Here is a 17,122-nt window from a genome sequence, read left to right on the forward strand (position 1 = left end):
CCTGGCCCACGTCTTGGGGTCTGTCCCCTTTGAAGGCCTCTGCCTCATGTCCTGGCCAGGCCCCTCGTACCAGGCTCCCATAGTACCGGCACAAACCTCGGCGGGAGCTCGTTACGTGGCAGGATGGGGCGATGAGCGTGACCTTCTCCTTGCAGTTAATGAGTGGAGACTGATCACCCCAGCTCTGCATCCCAGCACCCGGCAGAGCGCCTGGGCTGAAGCAGATGCCCAGTCAGGATTTAGTGTTGGGTGAGTGGACGCATGGGTGGAACGGATGATTGCACAGGAAGCCTGTTTCCTACTCGGGCAAGATGTCTGATTGGAAGAACCAATCACCCACGCAATCTGTTGAGAAAACAGTGGGAACGGCGTTTTGAAACAATGTCTTATTTTGGTAACCTGAGAATGGTGGAGCACTTGTCTTTTGGGAGAGGGTCTAGGGCCATAGCCCGAGTCCATCACAAAGGGACTCTACCAGAGAGATTTGGTTCAGTTCACTTGCCAAGTGCCCACCAGGTGCCAGGGGCCGAGGATACAGAGATGAACGAACCTGGTCCTGGTCTCAAGGATGCGGACGCCCAGCGGGGACCGTGTCTGTCTGAATCCCGAGGGCAAGAGCTCTGCTCCTGTGACGCTGTTTCCATACAGACTGACGTCAAGCCCTATGGTTCTTACAGGCTGCATGACCACGACGTCCTCAGGAAACCTTTATCTTCTCAGAAAGGTTATTTTAATAAATAATGCCGATGCCTTCTCCCTTTGACCAGAGCTGTTGAGCTGAAGCTACGAGGGACGGTGGCACGCAGAACAGTTTCCATTCACTCCCCACCCCCCAGTTTGAGGAAAGAGACCGGATGGGCCGTCAGAGGAGTCCACGGGAAAGGGGAACCAGGGTCCGGACCTCAGGCACCTCGTTCTCAGACCGAGCTCAAAACCAAAGCCGTCATAGCCAAGGATGTAAATTTAGAAACCCTGGGGAGGGGACTAACATCTTGCTCCTGGGACCTCCCTCAGCGGACTGGGTTGGGAACCGCCCCACTCGAGTGAAGGCAGGTTCACAGAGTGGGTCCCTTTCAGCTCCACAGATGGGAACCAAAGTGAACCATCGTGGGTTGGCATTCACCTCAGGGCTGCTGCCAAGTGCCGTGAGGAGACTCTGCCCCGCCGAACGTCTCTGTGGATGCCTGACGCTCATTAAGAGCACAGGCTGTGGAGGCGGAGGGCCCCGGGGGGAACCCACCGGCCCCTCCTACCGGCTGTGTGACCTCGGCCGGCGGCTTGCTCCGCGCGTCGGCTGCCTCTGCTGGAAAATGAGCGTCACACAGGGCCTGCTGTGGTGCGAGCATGTGATGATCAGAGGAAGGATCGCTCGTACGAGATGAGGGGGAAGTATGAAAGATAATTAGGAGAGACTCGGAGAGTGAAGTCACTAATTACAGGACGAGCGGACGGTCGGCAGGAGCGTGAGCAGAGCTGTGGGACACCCGCACCTGCAGAAGCGAGCAGGGCCCATGAGCCACGTGCACTTGTGCCTGTGTGACTCGGGTTTCAGTGCCGGGACCCTGAGAGAGCTCCATTCCTAGCTGTCCTGAACAGGGACCCGTTTATAATGACAATGGCACGAGGAGACAAGCTGTGGACCCCATGACGTGGCCTGTCACAAGAGCCCAGCTCCCTGTGGTCTGGCTCTCTCCCCCATGGGGGAGGCCCGGGGAGAGTGCAGGATCACAGGGGAGATAACATAATCAGGGAGGGTGGCAGGGCAGGTGACACCACTCAGGCCCCAAGGACGGTGGGTTTCATTCTAAGGCCTGTGGGGTGTATCCAGGGAGGACACGTCCTTCATATTTTAAGATCAGTGTTTTTGCTTCTGTCAGAATGCTTTGGAAGAGAAGAGTAGAAGCAGGGGGACCAGTTAGAGGCTGTCCTGGTGAGAGCTGGAGAGGGGAGCAGGGTCCAGCATGTCCTAGGACACACCCCAGCAGGGTGGCGGAGCTGCGGATGTGGGTGCGGGGCCAGGCGAGGAAGGGAGGAGTGCCTGTTCTTGGCCTTCCAGTTGGAGCAACATAGGGTGCCATGGGGCTGGAACTGAGATTTGAATGCCCCCACTAACGTGGTGAGGATCATCAGGGTTAAAAGAACCTGAAATCACAGTTTGAAGAATTCACACGGAAGCGTGTGTGAGACCACAAGACAGAGATGGGGAGGGACGATGCTCCGTGGCTGACTCCGGAGGTCCAGGGAAGGATGCTGGAGACTAAGAACTCTTTTCAGGGAAAAGATGGCCCTTGAAATCATAGGGATGCACATGACTTCCTAAGAAGAGACTGCAGGGGGCAGAGAGGAGAGACGCTGGGGAGCCTGTCCTGCGGCCCACAGAGAGAAGGGAAGTAGGACCAGTGGGGCTGGAGCAAAGCCAGAAGATGCTGACGGAGGCCACGAGGTGGAGGAAGGGCCGGCCCGGGGAACACTTAGCCCGTGTCTGCGCCAGAGGAAATGTGTGAAGACGCTAACTAGTATTGTCCTTGGCTCCCAAGCAGCCCCAGGTGCAGCACTGTTCCCCAAGCCCGAGTTGGCCCTGGGGACGGTGCTGAACGGGAGTGTGCACAGCCTCCCTGTGGGGCCTCAGCCTCCAGATCTGGGCTCTCATGGGAAGACCCCAGGCTTCCTTCTTGTCCCTCACAGGCTCCCATGTCACCTTCTATCTTTCCTGAAGCTAGAGCTGGGGTTTTCATTGGAACTCCGTAAAGTATCAGTAGCATCTTCCTGGTCGTTTGGGGTCTGAGCCAGAAGTAAGGGTTGAGGGCGTTACGTGTGCAGAGAGCAATCTGATTATCGTCCAAGGTGACGACCTGACTTCACTACTTACTGTTCTCAGACAGCTCCACGATGTAATAGAGCACCGGGCTGTTTCCATCAAAGGGTCGAACCCAAGACAGCATCACGGCGTGGCTGTGGGAAGAGTTCAGGCTGGCCAGCAGGTTCTGAGGTGAGTGAGGCAGTTCACTTGGGCACAAAGGAACAAAAAGAGAAGAGAGCGCACATCAGACTTGACAGTTGGCCTGGTCCTTACACTGCACAGGCCTGGTGGGCAATGTTTGGAAAATGGAGAATATAAAATATGCCCCAAACACGAATACTGACTGCCCCCCCAAACCCTTCCCCCTTCACAATGTTGTTTTTTCTACCACAGAAATTTGATCTGATCCTTCTGGTGGAGATTACTCAGCTGATGACTCCGTACCTTCAGTCGGGTGGGGAGGGTCAATTTCTACACAGTATGTTATTTAATTGAGAAAACTCGGTCAGCAATTAGTTCTTACAACCCGAAGCTGTTAATGGAAATGCAGGAAGCTGTGTAAACAGGAAAAGGCCTGGGAAATAAGACTGAATACGAAAGTTTGGGATGCTAGCTTGTGGGATCACCAGCCCAAGTGCCGGCGTGTATTCCTGGAGAGCGAGGCTGGCCCCTTACCGACAGCATGGGGCTGTGCTGTCATTCCGTCTTCTGCTGGGGAACAAACAGGGTTTGGGGGAAGGACTCAGGGGAACATGGAGAAAACTAACTAAAACGCCCTGGAAAGAGTGAATAACACATCAGCAGGGCCATAGAATGGAAACACAATGAAAGCAAACAAATACTGAAAAGTGTTTACTGGGATTTACTGGTGACAAAGCTTCAAAATTCAGCTGCATGGTTTCTACCAGCAAGGGTCTGCCACCGTATAATCCTAAGGGGCCCCAGGTTGGGGCTTGACTTTCCATCTCACGGATCCAGGAGCGGTACCTTGTTCTGTGGCAACCGTTGGAAACAGCTTCTAGAAAGGTCTGCAGTAGGTGCTGGGGGAGGGGTGCCATGTGGACCTGAGTCACCCACTCGATAGTTTTTGGTCTCTCATAGACATCAATTACTGCTGGCCCACATAGGTCAGCACAAAGAGCCATAATTATGCTTGATATTTTTAATTTTAAAAGTGTACTCATTACACTGTGAAATTTATTAAGCCGTTAAGTGCTTGCAGCTACCTAAGAAACATGGCTCTCTCTAACCCAGGCATACCATTAATATACAAACTAGTATTTCCAGTGTAGACTGAAACTTGAAATTAGTACAATAAAGAATCCACTTGAGCCTGAAATGTTGGCTTGTTTTCTCTTTAATTGTGAGTTAGGTTTTAAGTAAGAAAGGGAGCTGTTTGTTATTTCTCTTTGAGTTCTCCAGTAGCTGATTCTCCCTTAAATTCCCAGTGAAGACCAATCTGAAGGGAATGCCAGGCTAAAATACCTATTCTTCTCCCATGCCCCATTTCCTATTGATATCGGTTTGTTCTGAAACCTAAACCAAAGTTGTTGAAGGAGTCCCACCTGAACACAAACTGAGATAAACTTGGGTAAATATGTCCAAATAAGACTGTGTTATCATAAAGAGCTGGTCTGGTCTTTGTCCCAGGTTCCTGAGGTAGAACTCTAAGCCCTTGGAAGTTCGTGGGGGGCCTGTTGGCCCACACCTGAGTTTATGCCAACAACGGCACTCATGGCGGTCCCTGCAGACTTCTAGGAGGGGACCCGCCATGTTGGAAAGACCAACCATGTGGTTAGAGGGCTGGGTCTTTGAGCCAGTGAAATCAGCCAGGCCTTCTGATCTCCTGGAAGAGGAGGGGTGGGAGCTGGGGACCAAGCTCAGTCATGTGGCCAATGATGACACCCCAGTAAAAACTCTGGACACAAAGCTCAGCTGAGCTTCCTGGTCAGTCATCACACAGCTGTGTGCTGGGAGAACGATATCTCCCAAAGATGTGGAAGCTTTATGTTGGGGACCCTCCCAGACCTTGCCCTGGCCTCTCATATGTCTGGACCTGATTGTATCCTTTAGAGTAAGACTGAAATCCTAAGTATGGCACTTAACTGAGTTCTGTGAGTTGGTCTAGGCAATCATCCACCCTGTTGGGGTCGTGGGAAGCTCCAAATGCTAGTGAGCTGGTCCGAGTCACGGGTGGCCTGGGGGCCGTGGAGCTGCAGCTTGTGTCTGAAGTGAGGAACGGTGCCCTTCGCTTGTGGGGTGCGTGCTGACTCCAGGGGGTCAGAATTGCACTGTAAAGACTCCCTAAAGTACGAGGTTTTCTGACATGACGAACACTAACTGGGAAGGCTGACAAGGCTGGTTTGTGTTCCAGGCCGTTGTTCATGCGGGACACTGTCACACACGGCCCTGAGGGCCACCCCCCCTTACTTCCAAGTTGGGAGGAGAGATGTGCATGCAGCCCCAAGACCTGGAAGCAGATGTAGCAACCGCAAGAGCCTGGAAGGACGGGGGTGATGGAAATGACGTGCTGGGAGGTCGTAAGAAGATCTTACAGTGGGCAGGAGGCAAGTCCAATGACACATTTCAGAGGAGCGATCTCTGGGGGTTGACCCTGGTCATGAATCATTCTTCCCACCAAAACCAGGGTGTTGGTTTGCTCATCCTTCTTTCAGTCAGTGGTTATACTCCCATGTCCACCCTCACACACATCTAAGTAGTCGCTACGTCTGACCTACTGTACCTGAGAAATTCCCGTAACACCAACCCCTCATCGCCACAGACCAGCCTCAGCCCAGCTGACACCAGTTCTCCCAAGATCCATGACACGCAATCCTCCCGAAGGTCCTGCTTGCTGCCACAGTAGAGGGTCACGCCATGAGCTAGCGCCTGCATCTGCTGCGATGCCCTCCCGCGCTCTCGGCCCCCACCCCACACCGGGTGCCCTCCTGAGAGCATCAAACTTTCAGTATCTCCCTGAGTAGAGCCGTTCTGTGACCTGTGTGCAGGCACACGTGATGTCCCATTGACTGGAGGGTCAGGCCAATCAGAAAATCAGCCTCTGAGGCTTGGCCTCCTTCTCACCTTTGACTAATTCTTGAGCAGAACCGATCACTTCTACTTCTTGATTCCCATTGCAGTTTACAGATTTTTCAGTTCACCAAACATCTTGAAGCCCTACAGGAGCCAGAACCCCACTGCATTCTGTTTGATTATGGATCTGCCTCCCTTCTCTAGGGAAGGAAATTTTTCTTCTCCCTTCTTTGCCTCTTTCCCCGGACCTTGAGGGGAAGGCTGATACTGTCCTGCTCTCCCAGAGCTGACAAGCTAAGGAGCGGCACGAGGTCTGCATATAGGCTGGGACAAGGTGAGGCACTTCGGATCAGGAGCCACAGGATGGTTCTGAAAAGAATGGTGGGTGGGAATGCAGGGCAGGGCTGCATCAAGGGTCACCTTGTGGAGGAGGTGGAGCCACACGGCTGGAGGGGTGTGGGTGAGTGGAGAGGGAGAGGAGGCTCCCTCAGGCAGGAGGGATAAGGAAGGGGAATGGGCTGCTGATGGCAAGGGTTAAGACTGGGGGCGGTTTGGGGGCAGTGGTGGGAATGCAGGCTTTGCACTGGGTCACACAGGAAGGCAAGTAAGAGACAAGTGTGTTCAAAATTTCCAGGCTAGCTATGACACTGACTTTCCAGGGCTAAAACTGGGACCCCAAGGGCAGCTCACTGGAAAGTGTCCCAGGGACTGGACAAAAGATCACATGACATCTCTATAATGGTCAGGAGAGAGGACAGACGCTGAGACCAAAGCGGGTTAGAGGTTAAGGAGCCAGGCATTCGGGCTCTGAGAGGAGATGATGGGGGGTACACAGCTTGCCGGGGACAAGCCTTGCAGAGCGGCCATTCTGTACCTTGAGTCTGGATGAACTGGACCCAAGGCTGTAGAGGAACAGGCTCCTATTGGACAGTAGGAGTGTTCAACCTGTGGCCCCAGAGAAGCCACTGTGTCTCTGCACACCTTGTCTTGCGGCCTTGCGTGGGCCACACTGGATCCACTTCTAAATCTTGAAAGTACAACTTTCCCACAGCTGGGAAAATATGGGGTTCTTCCACCCAATTTCAGATCATGTTTCTCTCAGCCTAAAATGAGAGCTAAGAGATGACCAATCTACAGGTGACCAGACAGCTTTTTTTCTGAGGAGTGGAGTGTTCTGTAGATTGTGGGCCAGTCACAGCCACTTCTGGAGCGAGAGGAAACTACTTGAGCACTTGCCCTTTGTCCCTGCCTGCCCCTCAGAGCTTGCTGATTCTCACTCAGCATGTGATTCTAGTAAGAGTGGTTTCTGACTTCCCTCCTCTTCGCTGATCAAAAGCCACTAATGAGGAGGCCCTAGCGTCCACAAGAAGGGGGCGCCCTGAATGGCAAAACAGCAGCCAGGGGCCTGAGATGGGAGGGGAAATTGAAAAGACTCTGGAACTGTGAAGACAAAGCAGCCTTGAGACTTGAGACACTTAATGTAGGAACAGGGAGCTACAAGCCCAGTGGTGCCCAAGGACATGACATGATGCCTCCAGAAATCATGAGCCGCCATCCACTGCTGCACCCCCAGAGTCCTCTTCATGGGCTCACGGTCATGCCCAAGATGGCGGCCCAATGAGCAATGTGACGTTTTACACATACCGCAGGACTCAAGAGTAGGAAGGAAATTTAGATTTTTCCTAGTTCCAGCCTCTGTCCTGTAGGAAAATCCCCTTTATCTCTTGTGTTCAATCCTACCTGTTTCTGAATGCAAAGAACTTTTTAATATGCCTTGGAAGTGTAAACTGTTTCTTTAAATGATAAGTTTTGGTTATCAGGAAAATTAAGCTTTGCGCAGTACTTGACTGACCCATCAATAACCGATAAATGAGGCTTTAATATATTCTGAATCCATTTCAGAGAATCTTATCTGATAGGAATAGACTGTGTCTTGGCGTTTCTCTGCCAACTTTGAAAGGAGATAAATGATCAGCAGAGTGACTCACAGACAGTGATATGCAGACAGGGTGACAAATGAAAGGGATCTGGGAGCAATGGGGGTGAAGCCGGTGCTGAGTCACTTTGTAATTTAAAGAGAGCTGGGGAGGGGGGAAGTCACCATCAAGCGAATTACCCCACAAAACTATCGGAGATCAACAACAAGAAACCAAGACTGTATGGGAAGGAGATTAAGCCAAGTGTATTTGGGAAAAACAGCTTTGAAAAAGATTCGAAGCAATTGGCAAAATTGTGGCCATGGGGGCACTTGCTGCACGGAAGAGGGTCAGCTGGGTATTTTTCTAGGTGGAAGTGTTGACCCTTTAATGCACAAATGATGACCCAGTCAAACCCATCTTCTCCAACTTCACTCTGAGGAGGAAGATGATGGGGGCCTGACAACTCTCGAGAAGCAGTATTAAATCGCTCACTCCTTATTATGGCTTGTCAGGTGTAGCTTTATTGAGAGAAACCTCTCCCACTGCCTCAGGGACCGAATCTTCAAGTCAGCTCCATCAATTAGGTTTTCTCTGTACTCCAGGCTCCTAAGAATTAGTCTCTGATCTCAGAAGGAAAGATGCAAAGCTAATTGGGTCTTTAAATGATTAATAATTACTCAATTCATAAAGCTCTAAGAGCCTGGTCCCCCCGGTGTGTTCAATATAGCAAGACACTTTGGGGTATGGGGTCATCCTAAACTAGCTCCTTCCCGTGAGGCACCAGCAAAAGGCATCAGTGAAAGACACAGCCAACCAACCGGTGACCAGCATTTCCTGATGACCTGCATGTGGTTAATTTATACGGCACAACGTGGGACCGTGGGGATTTGTGGGAACCTTTCCTCTCGGGGAGGTGATGAAGGCAGACCTCTTATAATTAGTCCTCCTCTGTGATACCAATTACGCAAGCCCAGTTCAACCTCATAAGGGGGGGGGTGCGAGGCTCACTCTGACATTTATGGGACATTTATGCACCTGGCACCATTCCAGTCACGGAGGGCTCAGCAGCAGACAGACATATGTAGTGGGTCCGAGGGTCACAGAATGTGGTCAAAGATAAAGCAGGATACAAGAGAAACTTCCTGGCCCCGGGTGTGGGCAGGCTGCTCCTGATGAAGGAGTCACGGCCCTTCTTGCGAGGTGGTGAGGGAGGAAGAGGAGCTGTGATTTACTGAGTACCCACCCAAAGCTGGGTTCCAGGCCAGGCTTCTACAAACGCTGGTTCGGTCAAACCTCAAAACAGCCCTATAGGGTCATGATGACGTGTCCAGCTCACGGTCAGGAAAACCGAGGTTGAGACACGGTGGCTACTTGCCCAAAGTCAGGAAGAGCTGGAACGGGGTGTCCAGTCCAGCCTGGCTGGTGGGCGGCACCTCCCAAGGACCTGCTGGCCCCCTTGGCCCTGCCAGGACTGTGCTTTCTCCAGTGCCGTCCTGGGGGTGAGGGGACATGCATCCAGCCAGGCTGGCACACAGGAGGGTGCTGAAACTCACCACAAACACACCGAGAGCAAGGCAACGAACCGTCTGCGTCTGCAAAGCCCACTTCTGATGCCCCTAATTTCTATATTTAACAAAGTAGCTTTTAACTCAAGTGGGGAGGCAGGGGAAGCAGGCTTTCAGCCTCTTTTGAAGGACACTATTTAGCTGTAAGTACCTCTCAGTCACTTCTGCAATATGAGGTTTTTTTCCTTTTTTTTTTTTGTCATCTGAGTAAATCACGGAAATGTTACCAAGCTTGATTTGAAAGTTCTCTGAGAAGCACGAGAGCCCTGCAATCGTGACTTATGACTATTATCATTACTGTTGTCATTACTGATGTCGTAGAGTTAAGACCTATTTGGATCTAAAGATAGACCACACTATAACCTACAGCTTCCTCAATTCATTCAGATTTGCAAGAGTGGAGTGTTTATTACACTCACAATTCACAAGGAACCACTTTCTTCCAAATCAGTTCTGCAACCCGTTGTACCTAAATTGGTTTGAATCACAAATCTGCAAATATTTCTATATTTAGAGATGAGGTGTTTTACCATTACAGAAAGCCTATTATTTTATAGATACAGCAACATTTGCTGAAAAATGTATTTTACTCAGAGGAAATCAAATAAGCAAATAGAAGGGAAGATATGTAAATCAGTAGAACATAAAAATTGTGCAGAATAAAAAGCATGCACTGTATGGGAAGCATGCAATTTGGCTTCTGCTGACAGAGTCTTTATGAAATGCTAACACTTATTTATTTGATACCAATGATGGATGATCTAAGAGTTCTCAAAGGTAGTTTTAAAAATGTGAATAGCACAGTGGATTACGTGAATTTGCTGGTCATGTACTCCAATATTATCAAAATTAAAAAAGGAAATCCCCAACATGACAGAAGGAGGAAAGACAGGAGGAAGAAAGATACAGGGCCAGGTCCGACTGGGGGTTTGGGTGCCGGGGGCCCGGTATCTCCCCAGTGGGATCTGAGCCTGTGTGCTCAGGAGGAACAGCCTGGGGTGTGTGAGCCGCAAGGGAAGAGCCAATCAGAAGGAGGACCAGCCAATGGCCAGTAACCTACACACATTTATCCATTCATGGGCGCATCCACCCAACCAACATATATTTATCGAGCCCCTCTGGGGTCCCAGAGCACCACCAGGCACTCAAAATGCAAAGCCGTGCCATCAGGTGCATCTGCTTCAGTGGAGAAGGAATGGTGAAAATAGGCGTTTCCACCCGGGACAACCAAGGCTCTGACAGAGGGTCCACGCAAAGGCGGGGAGGCTGTGAGACACCTGGTGTCCTGACCCAGGGGCGACCCTGTGGCCGAGCTCTGGAGGAGGCACGAGCCCTTCAAGGGGGATGGCAGAAGAGAGGCCCGGCCGCGGAGGTAGCAGCAGGCTGAGGCCCTGGGCAGGAGGCTAGGTGAGTGCGGAGGGGAGGGCGGAGAGAGCCCAGGGTCAGCAGGTGCAGTGGCCAGAGGCTGGGCACGGAGACCCGGCACATCCACACACACTCAGGAAGCCTGCAGGCCGTCTGTAGAGCCCACCGTGATAGGGTGCCAATGGGGGAATGAGGGAAACGGAGAGGAGGAGAGGAAAACCAAGTATCAAACCTTCTAAACCAAGAGCGAAAAGTTGTAATTTCGAGGATCTAACAAAACCCCAGCGTAAGGCCATGGCCTCTGATGGCTGGCTGGCGACCCACTGTTGTGCTGGTCACTTGGAGTCGGGACAGCTGACCGTACTGCTGCAGATAACGGGGGGGCACTTAAGGCTACGCGGTGGCAACACTCACATGACCTCCAGCCGGGCCGTTCTGGAGTCGTTCCCTCCTTCAGACACGATTTCACAGGTGTAGTCTCCGATGTCACCCGACCACGTCTGGCTAATGAGGAGGGACCCGTCCTTCTCCACCACGACCCTGGAACTGCTGGATGGGGTGATGACTGCGTTGTCCTTCTTCCAGACGTAGCTGTGGGCCAAGCGGGGAGTCACGAGTTAGGAAAGATCTCCAGTTAAGAAGATCCAGCCAAGAGTCTAGAGGTAGGATCTGGGCCACAGGCAACTGACCGCCTTGTGAATGGACCAGAAGCCACAGAACCGTGCTCTTTAAATGGGTGAATTTTATGACATGTGAATATATCTAAAAGAAAGAAAAAAGAAAAGCAACCAGCTATCTTGGTCACAGTACAACCACAGATGCTAGAGTCAAAAACGGGCTAGTGAAGACCGCGGAGAACACTGATCTTGTCTTTGGGTTTAGAGATGGGAAGTCTGTCGTGTCATGATCACACCTGTCATTTCCTAAAACTACTTCACCTTCCCGCCCAGGAGTACGCCTGGAGGAGGGCAGTGTTGACTGGATAGGAAGCAATGACTGTCCGAAAACTCCTCAGAGGGGAACCACCCAAATTCTAGAAAAAGGCAGATCATACCCCAGAAACGTGTTTTCTTAACATCCAACCGTTCTGGCAGATTGTCCTTAAAACTGCCTTTCTTCCTCATTTAATTCTTTATGACCATTGTAGCATGTTTTTCTTTTCGAATGTAGAAGCAATTAAGGGCCTGCCCAGCATCTGGCTGTCAGTGGACAGGGGGCCACGATTCATTGCTGGGTGGGATCAAAGTGCTGGCTTTCCTTTCCAAAATCATTTGCCTGGACTTGCAAAACATACCCAGTTCTTTAAAGGTTTAATATGCACAGAGAACAGACATTAATAAACTGCTTATCTGAAACTACCCTGAGACAGAACAGACCTGGTCCCCCAAGAAGGAAATGACTCGGGGATACAACATTCAGTTGCAGATTGTCCCTTACGGCGCTTAGGTGCTCTTGGGGCAGAGAAACCCGGGGACAAGGGGTGCCCCAAGAGTGAGCAATCGAAGTCCTCCTTGGGAAGGAGGCTCCAATTTTGTCTGTTTAATCACACACAAGAAGCTCTGGGAAACCCACAAAGATCCAGAGGGATTCTGTGTGAGCTCGTAGAGTAGCAGAAAACCAGCCTATCTGTCCTTCTTTGTCTCGGGAAGCCTACTCCCAAACCATTTAGAGATGAACGGGTTCTTTTCTGGGCATGACAACTCTCTCTAAGACGGCCTCCATGGAGTCCCTAGGTAATCTTGAACCGTTAGTTTTTGTTTGTTGGTTTTGCATCCGACATTCTTATAACTAAACCAAACTTGGCTTTTGAGCTCTGAGGAGTTCCAGAGAGCCAGGTGGAGGCACAGAAATTCATGTTTTGCCAAACACCTGCCCAAGAAGAGTGAGAAAGCAGCTCAGTCTCGGGATCCAGTTAATAACGTATGTGGCAGCAACCACCTCCCTCTGCACAGAGTGAGATGATCCAGAAAGGAGGAAGGCATCTCGATTCTATCCATTTGGCTAAGCACGTGCCTTCTGGGCTAAGGCCAGAGAGACAACTCCAGGATGACTGTATCTTTCTTTCTAGATTTATTTTCCAGGTGGATTCTGAAAATTAAAAACAGTTCTGAAAGTGGCAGCTCTTTGGGAAGAAGCTCACCACCCACGGTCACCTGTGTCAGCTGCCATGCATTTACCTGGAGGGTCATGTATTTCATCTTTACCTTCCCATCTGAACTCGGACAAAGACAGGATATTACGATTCCTTTAGTGGAGCTTCAAGGCATCTAGTCCCGTCTTTACAAGTATTGTCCTGTATATGCACCAGGTGACTATGGTTGTCTTTCTTCTGGGTGTGGGCCTCCCTTGCTCCCCATTTCACAATGAAACCATCCCAGAGCAGAGAAAACCCTTCTCGAGTATCACACGGCCCAGCGTAAACACTGCTGAAATCCTATTCGATCCCTCTGGATTTTTCTCTCATTAAGTGTCAGCTTCTGACAAGTACGTTTTACAGATAGTGTATTAACCTTGGCAGAAAAATCATGAAAAGCTGTACCGAAGTCATGAAGTGGAACATAGCTCACTGTAAATAATACATAAGGCTAGAGTGGAAAATGGGATTTGTGTGATTAATGATGGAGCCCAAGACCGTGAGATGCCGTAATCAGGGATCTGTGGCTGAAATCAAAGCTCCCCAAATTCTCCCTTCTCATCTCCACTTCAGTTCCTAAGCTCCCAGGATATGAACGAGCCCCAGACATTGTAAGTGACGGAGCTGACCGGAGGGCAATCCGGGGATCGTGAGTGGCTCCACAGCGCAGCATGGCTGTGGTCCCCTTAATCACCACGCGGTCCTCCGGAGGGTTAACGATGGACGTGCGATCTGTGGAGACACAAGGCACAGCTCAGACAAAGTTACATGCTCCAGAGTTTCCTCCTTTGAGGGGGGAGGAATTGGTCATCTGACGTCAAAACCTCCAAGGTTTCTCTCATCTTGGCAAAGCAAGCATAAATGGAAGCGCTTAGAAATGCTCAGGGAACTGAAAGCAAGCCTTCCCAGGCCGCAGCCGCGGTCTTCGGGCCTGCCCTCCCCACGAGGGCCACTCCCGAACCTCTAAACCCTTGGGAAGACATTGAGAATGAAGATCGTGTGCAGAGGTTTATGAGGTTCTGCAGTCTTAGGCAAAAATCTTGGTTCTTTCCCAAGATCATTAACATTCTGGTCGTTTCTGCTGTCTGCACAGCACTTCATGACTTTGCAAAGTGCTTCCATTTATATTGTTTTATTTAATGCTCACAACAACCTTGGGAGGGCTGTGAGAGCACCACTCCCAGGTTTCAGGACTAGAAGGTGGAGCTCAAGAGGCGTGGTGGCTCGCCCCACATGGGGCGCGGGTCAGGGTGGGGCCTGGTGCTCCCAGAAGCCACCACAGCCAAGGCCCCGGCAAAAGCCCTGTGGTGGGGTCCCCTCCCCGCACACCTCTGAGGTGGATGCTGCTCTGGTCCCACTAACAGAGCCCAAAACGTGGGAGTCATCAGACTAGGTTGGCGCCCAGCCTGACTGCCTGTGGCCAAGTGTCCAGGAAAACATGCGAGCTTCACTGTCTGCGGAAGGGGAGGCAGGCCACACGAGCATAGTTTGAATCTTAGCAAATCTACGGAAATTTTCGTGAGTGACCTACAGAGATGCAGACATCAATTCTTCACAAGCTATTAAATATAAGGTTGACATGTTAGGGACATACGACCAGTCGGAAGTGGGGGGACACAGTGGGCCACGAAACGAGACAAAACCTCTTTTTCAGTACCTGACAATCAATATGGGGGCGGGTGAATTCATTCCTTTTTAAAACTCCTGGTGTTTTTAGAATACCCAATAAATTAGTAAGGTCATTGATCAAAGTGGACACAAACTATATCACAGAGAGCCAAACAGACATGAAATAAAGCACGATAATTCAGTTTCTCTTCCAGGATAATATTTTAACAAATTCATCACTGAGGCAAATTGAAATTTTCTCTCTTCATAGAGATAAGCTTTACAAAAATCAGTGAGCACTATCTTTTGCTTTTATGAACGATTTTTATGCATTTATTATTATTTTTAGTAATATAGTTATGGGTGAAGCAGAGAGGAAAAAGTACGCCAGCAAGTGAAGCTAAAAGGTTTGGGGGCGGGGGGACAGAGGTATTTGGTAACGAATCCTTATGTCTGGAAAACAATCTGTTCTCCGTTTTCGAAAACTGTTCTAGATAAAGAAATAAAAGTTGGAGAAATAACAAAGATTTTTCTTCAGTTCACTCCTAACATAAAAAACACTCATATTTAAAATACTAGGAGTGGTTTAGTTGGTTATAATGATATTATAGAAAAAATCTACTTTCTCTGAAACATTAACTCTTGATTCGGTTCCCTTACATGATTTCAAAATTCACCGCCCTACTGGTGTTGTCGTTTGGGCTCGTTTGGGCTAATATTCTCTATGCCACTGACTGTAAAAAGTCCCGCTTTTCTCTCTCCTGAAAGATCCCCATTAAATCTTTGAATACAGTTTCTAATTATGTTTTTAGAAGCTGAAAGATTAATTGCTCAACAGATTTCTATAAATTAGTTGTAAAAATAATCATTCTCTTATGATTCAATTAGAGAGTCCGAGGGCATGGACATCCCTAAGCACAGCTGACATGGTGATTAAACTGTGATTAACAGAAAGTTCCACATGGCCTGCGGTCCTTACTCCAAACGGTCAGCGCTGCGGACGCATTCAGGGACCCCTCCGTGTTGGCTGCATAGCAGGTGTAGTTGCCGGCATCCTGGATGAAGACGGGGGCAATCTGTAGACCCCCAGACTCCAGAAGCATGAACCTAGGAATCCGCACGGAGCCACTGGCCAAAATGTGTTTTCCTGAAGAAAAGTCAAGAAAGCAGGAGTGTAAGCACCAAGACCAAGAAAATAACTCGAAACAATAATAAAGTGGAAACTGTACGTACAACAATAACCAAAGCAGCTCCCTTTAGCATTATTTAGGATAACGGAGACCAAGAAAATCTTAATTGTCCAAAATTGAGAAACTTGGTTAAACAAATGATGATCCATGTAGGCGATTGTTACCTTTGGGTGACTGGTTCTGAGTTTCCTTTATATCTGTATGGACTGGAAGATTTTATATATAAAGCTACCATTACATTCTGAATCCGGAGACGGAAGTATATGTAAGATAGAAGAACATCCTCTTGCTTACTGGCCTGGAGTTCCTCAGACCTTCACGTTGAAGAGCTATGGTCTGAGGGTGGGAACCACACCGTTCGGCACATATTTCCTAAGGACGGACCACGTGTGCGGTTCATTCACTGACACACGTTGCCTACGTGAGGAAAGGGATGGAACTACAGAGAAAGCCCGTGGCGTGATGCCACTCCTCACGGGGACTGAAAATGGGTGACACCGAGAGCGTCCTGTGTGTCAAATGAGCCAGAAGCATCTTTCTGTCTCCGTTTCCCATTTTAGTGAGCTTCATCCCTTCTTGGCCACTCTGCTAAGGAACACAGAGAAGGCCCTTGGCATAACCCAGGCTTTGGCTTCTCTGCCTTTTTTTTTTATTATGTTATGTTAATCACCATACATTACATCCTTAGTTTTTGATGCAGAGTTCCATGATTCATTGTGTGCGTATAACGCCCAGTGCTCCACACAAATCAAAGTCTCACTGGCACACACGTCCTATTAGTTTCGGGCGTGCATCCTCGGCACCCTTCTTTCTTAAAAGAACAAGGATATTATTCTTAATTTGTAACAGGACCTCCGTTTCACAAGTGGGGACACTGGGCCCTGGTGACACTTCTCTGAATCCACTACCTGGTCTTTTGGGGGAGCCCCTTCACAAGCCTGAGGTGCCCTACGAAGAAGGGCTTAGGCAGAAAACAGGGATAGTCACACGTTTTAAAACATGGCTGTTTCTCTGCGTGGAGGTAGGCTCCGGGAAGCTCCTGGGGGCCTTGGCCGCCTTGCTCATGCTGGTAGCTCCGGCACCTGGCGCCTGGCAGGTGCCCCACAGATGGCTGCCAGTCTTTACTGAAGGAGCCAAAGAGGGCGGGAACGAAAACACGCAAGGCTTGGCCCGACGCGCTCATCTCCCATGTTGGCCAGACTGCACCTACCTCTCCTCCACGTGATGGCGGGCTTCGGGGCTCCAGACACCTCGCACCTCAGGACGGCCATCATCCCATCGGTGACCGTGGTGTCCACTGGAAGCTGGGTAAATGCTGGTGCAACATCTAAGGGGGAGCGAACAGTGAGATGCTCAGTGTGCTACCCCTCAGATGCGCTCAGACCTGCCTGCTGGAGTGGCCCATATGCACTTTTATGGGACTAATCACAGAGATAACTGTAGCAATAAAGGAGGAAAACCTTTGAGCAGTGACTATAACCTTCCCCTAATTGTCCCCCAGGAGCTGC

The 17,122-nt window shown here is 50.1% G+C and overlaps 1 protein-coding gene across 1 annotated transcript in view; it reads right to left on the reverse strand.

Moving 5' to 3' along the window:
• SDK1 (sidekick cell adhesion molecule 1) overlaps window positions 1–17,122 on the reverse strand; it is an 876,702-nt gene that overhangs the window by 204,984 nt on the left and 654,596 nt on the right. Inside the window, exons 10-14 of the mRNA XM_088017186.1 lie at window positions 16,825–16,941; window positions 15,404–15,571; window positions 13,446–13,548; window positions 11,097–11,273; window positions 2,870–3,006 (exon numbers count right to left, since the gene is read on the reverse strand). Of these exons, the coding sequence (XP_087873312.1) occupies window positions 2,870–3,006; window positions 11,097–11,273; window positions 13,446–13,548; window positions 15,404–15,571; window positions 16,825–16,941 (702 nt within the window). The remainder of the gene's footprint in view (window positions 1–2,869; window positions 3,007–11,096; window positions 11,274–13,445; window positions 13,549–15,403; window positions 15,572–16,824; window positions 16,942–17,122) is intronic.

Source organism: Eumetopias jubatus, unplaced genomic scaffold (assembly GCF_037043125.1).
Source record: "Eumetopias jubatus isolate StellerSeaLion01/CBP00866 unplaced genomic scaffold, mEumJub1_p1.0 scaffold_12, whole genome shotgun sequence".
NCBI classification, from domain to species: Eukaryota; Metazoa; Chordata; class Mammalia; order Carnivora; family Otariidae; genus Eumetopias; species Eumetopias jubatus.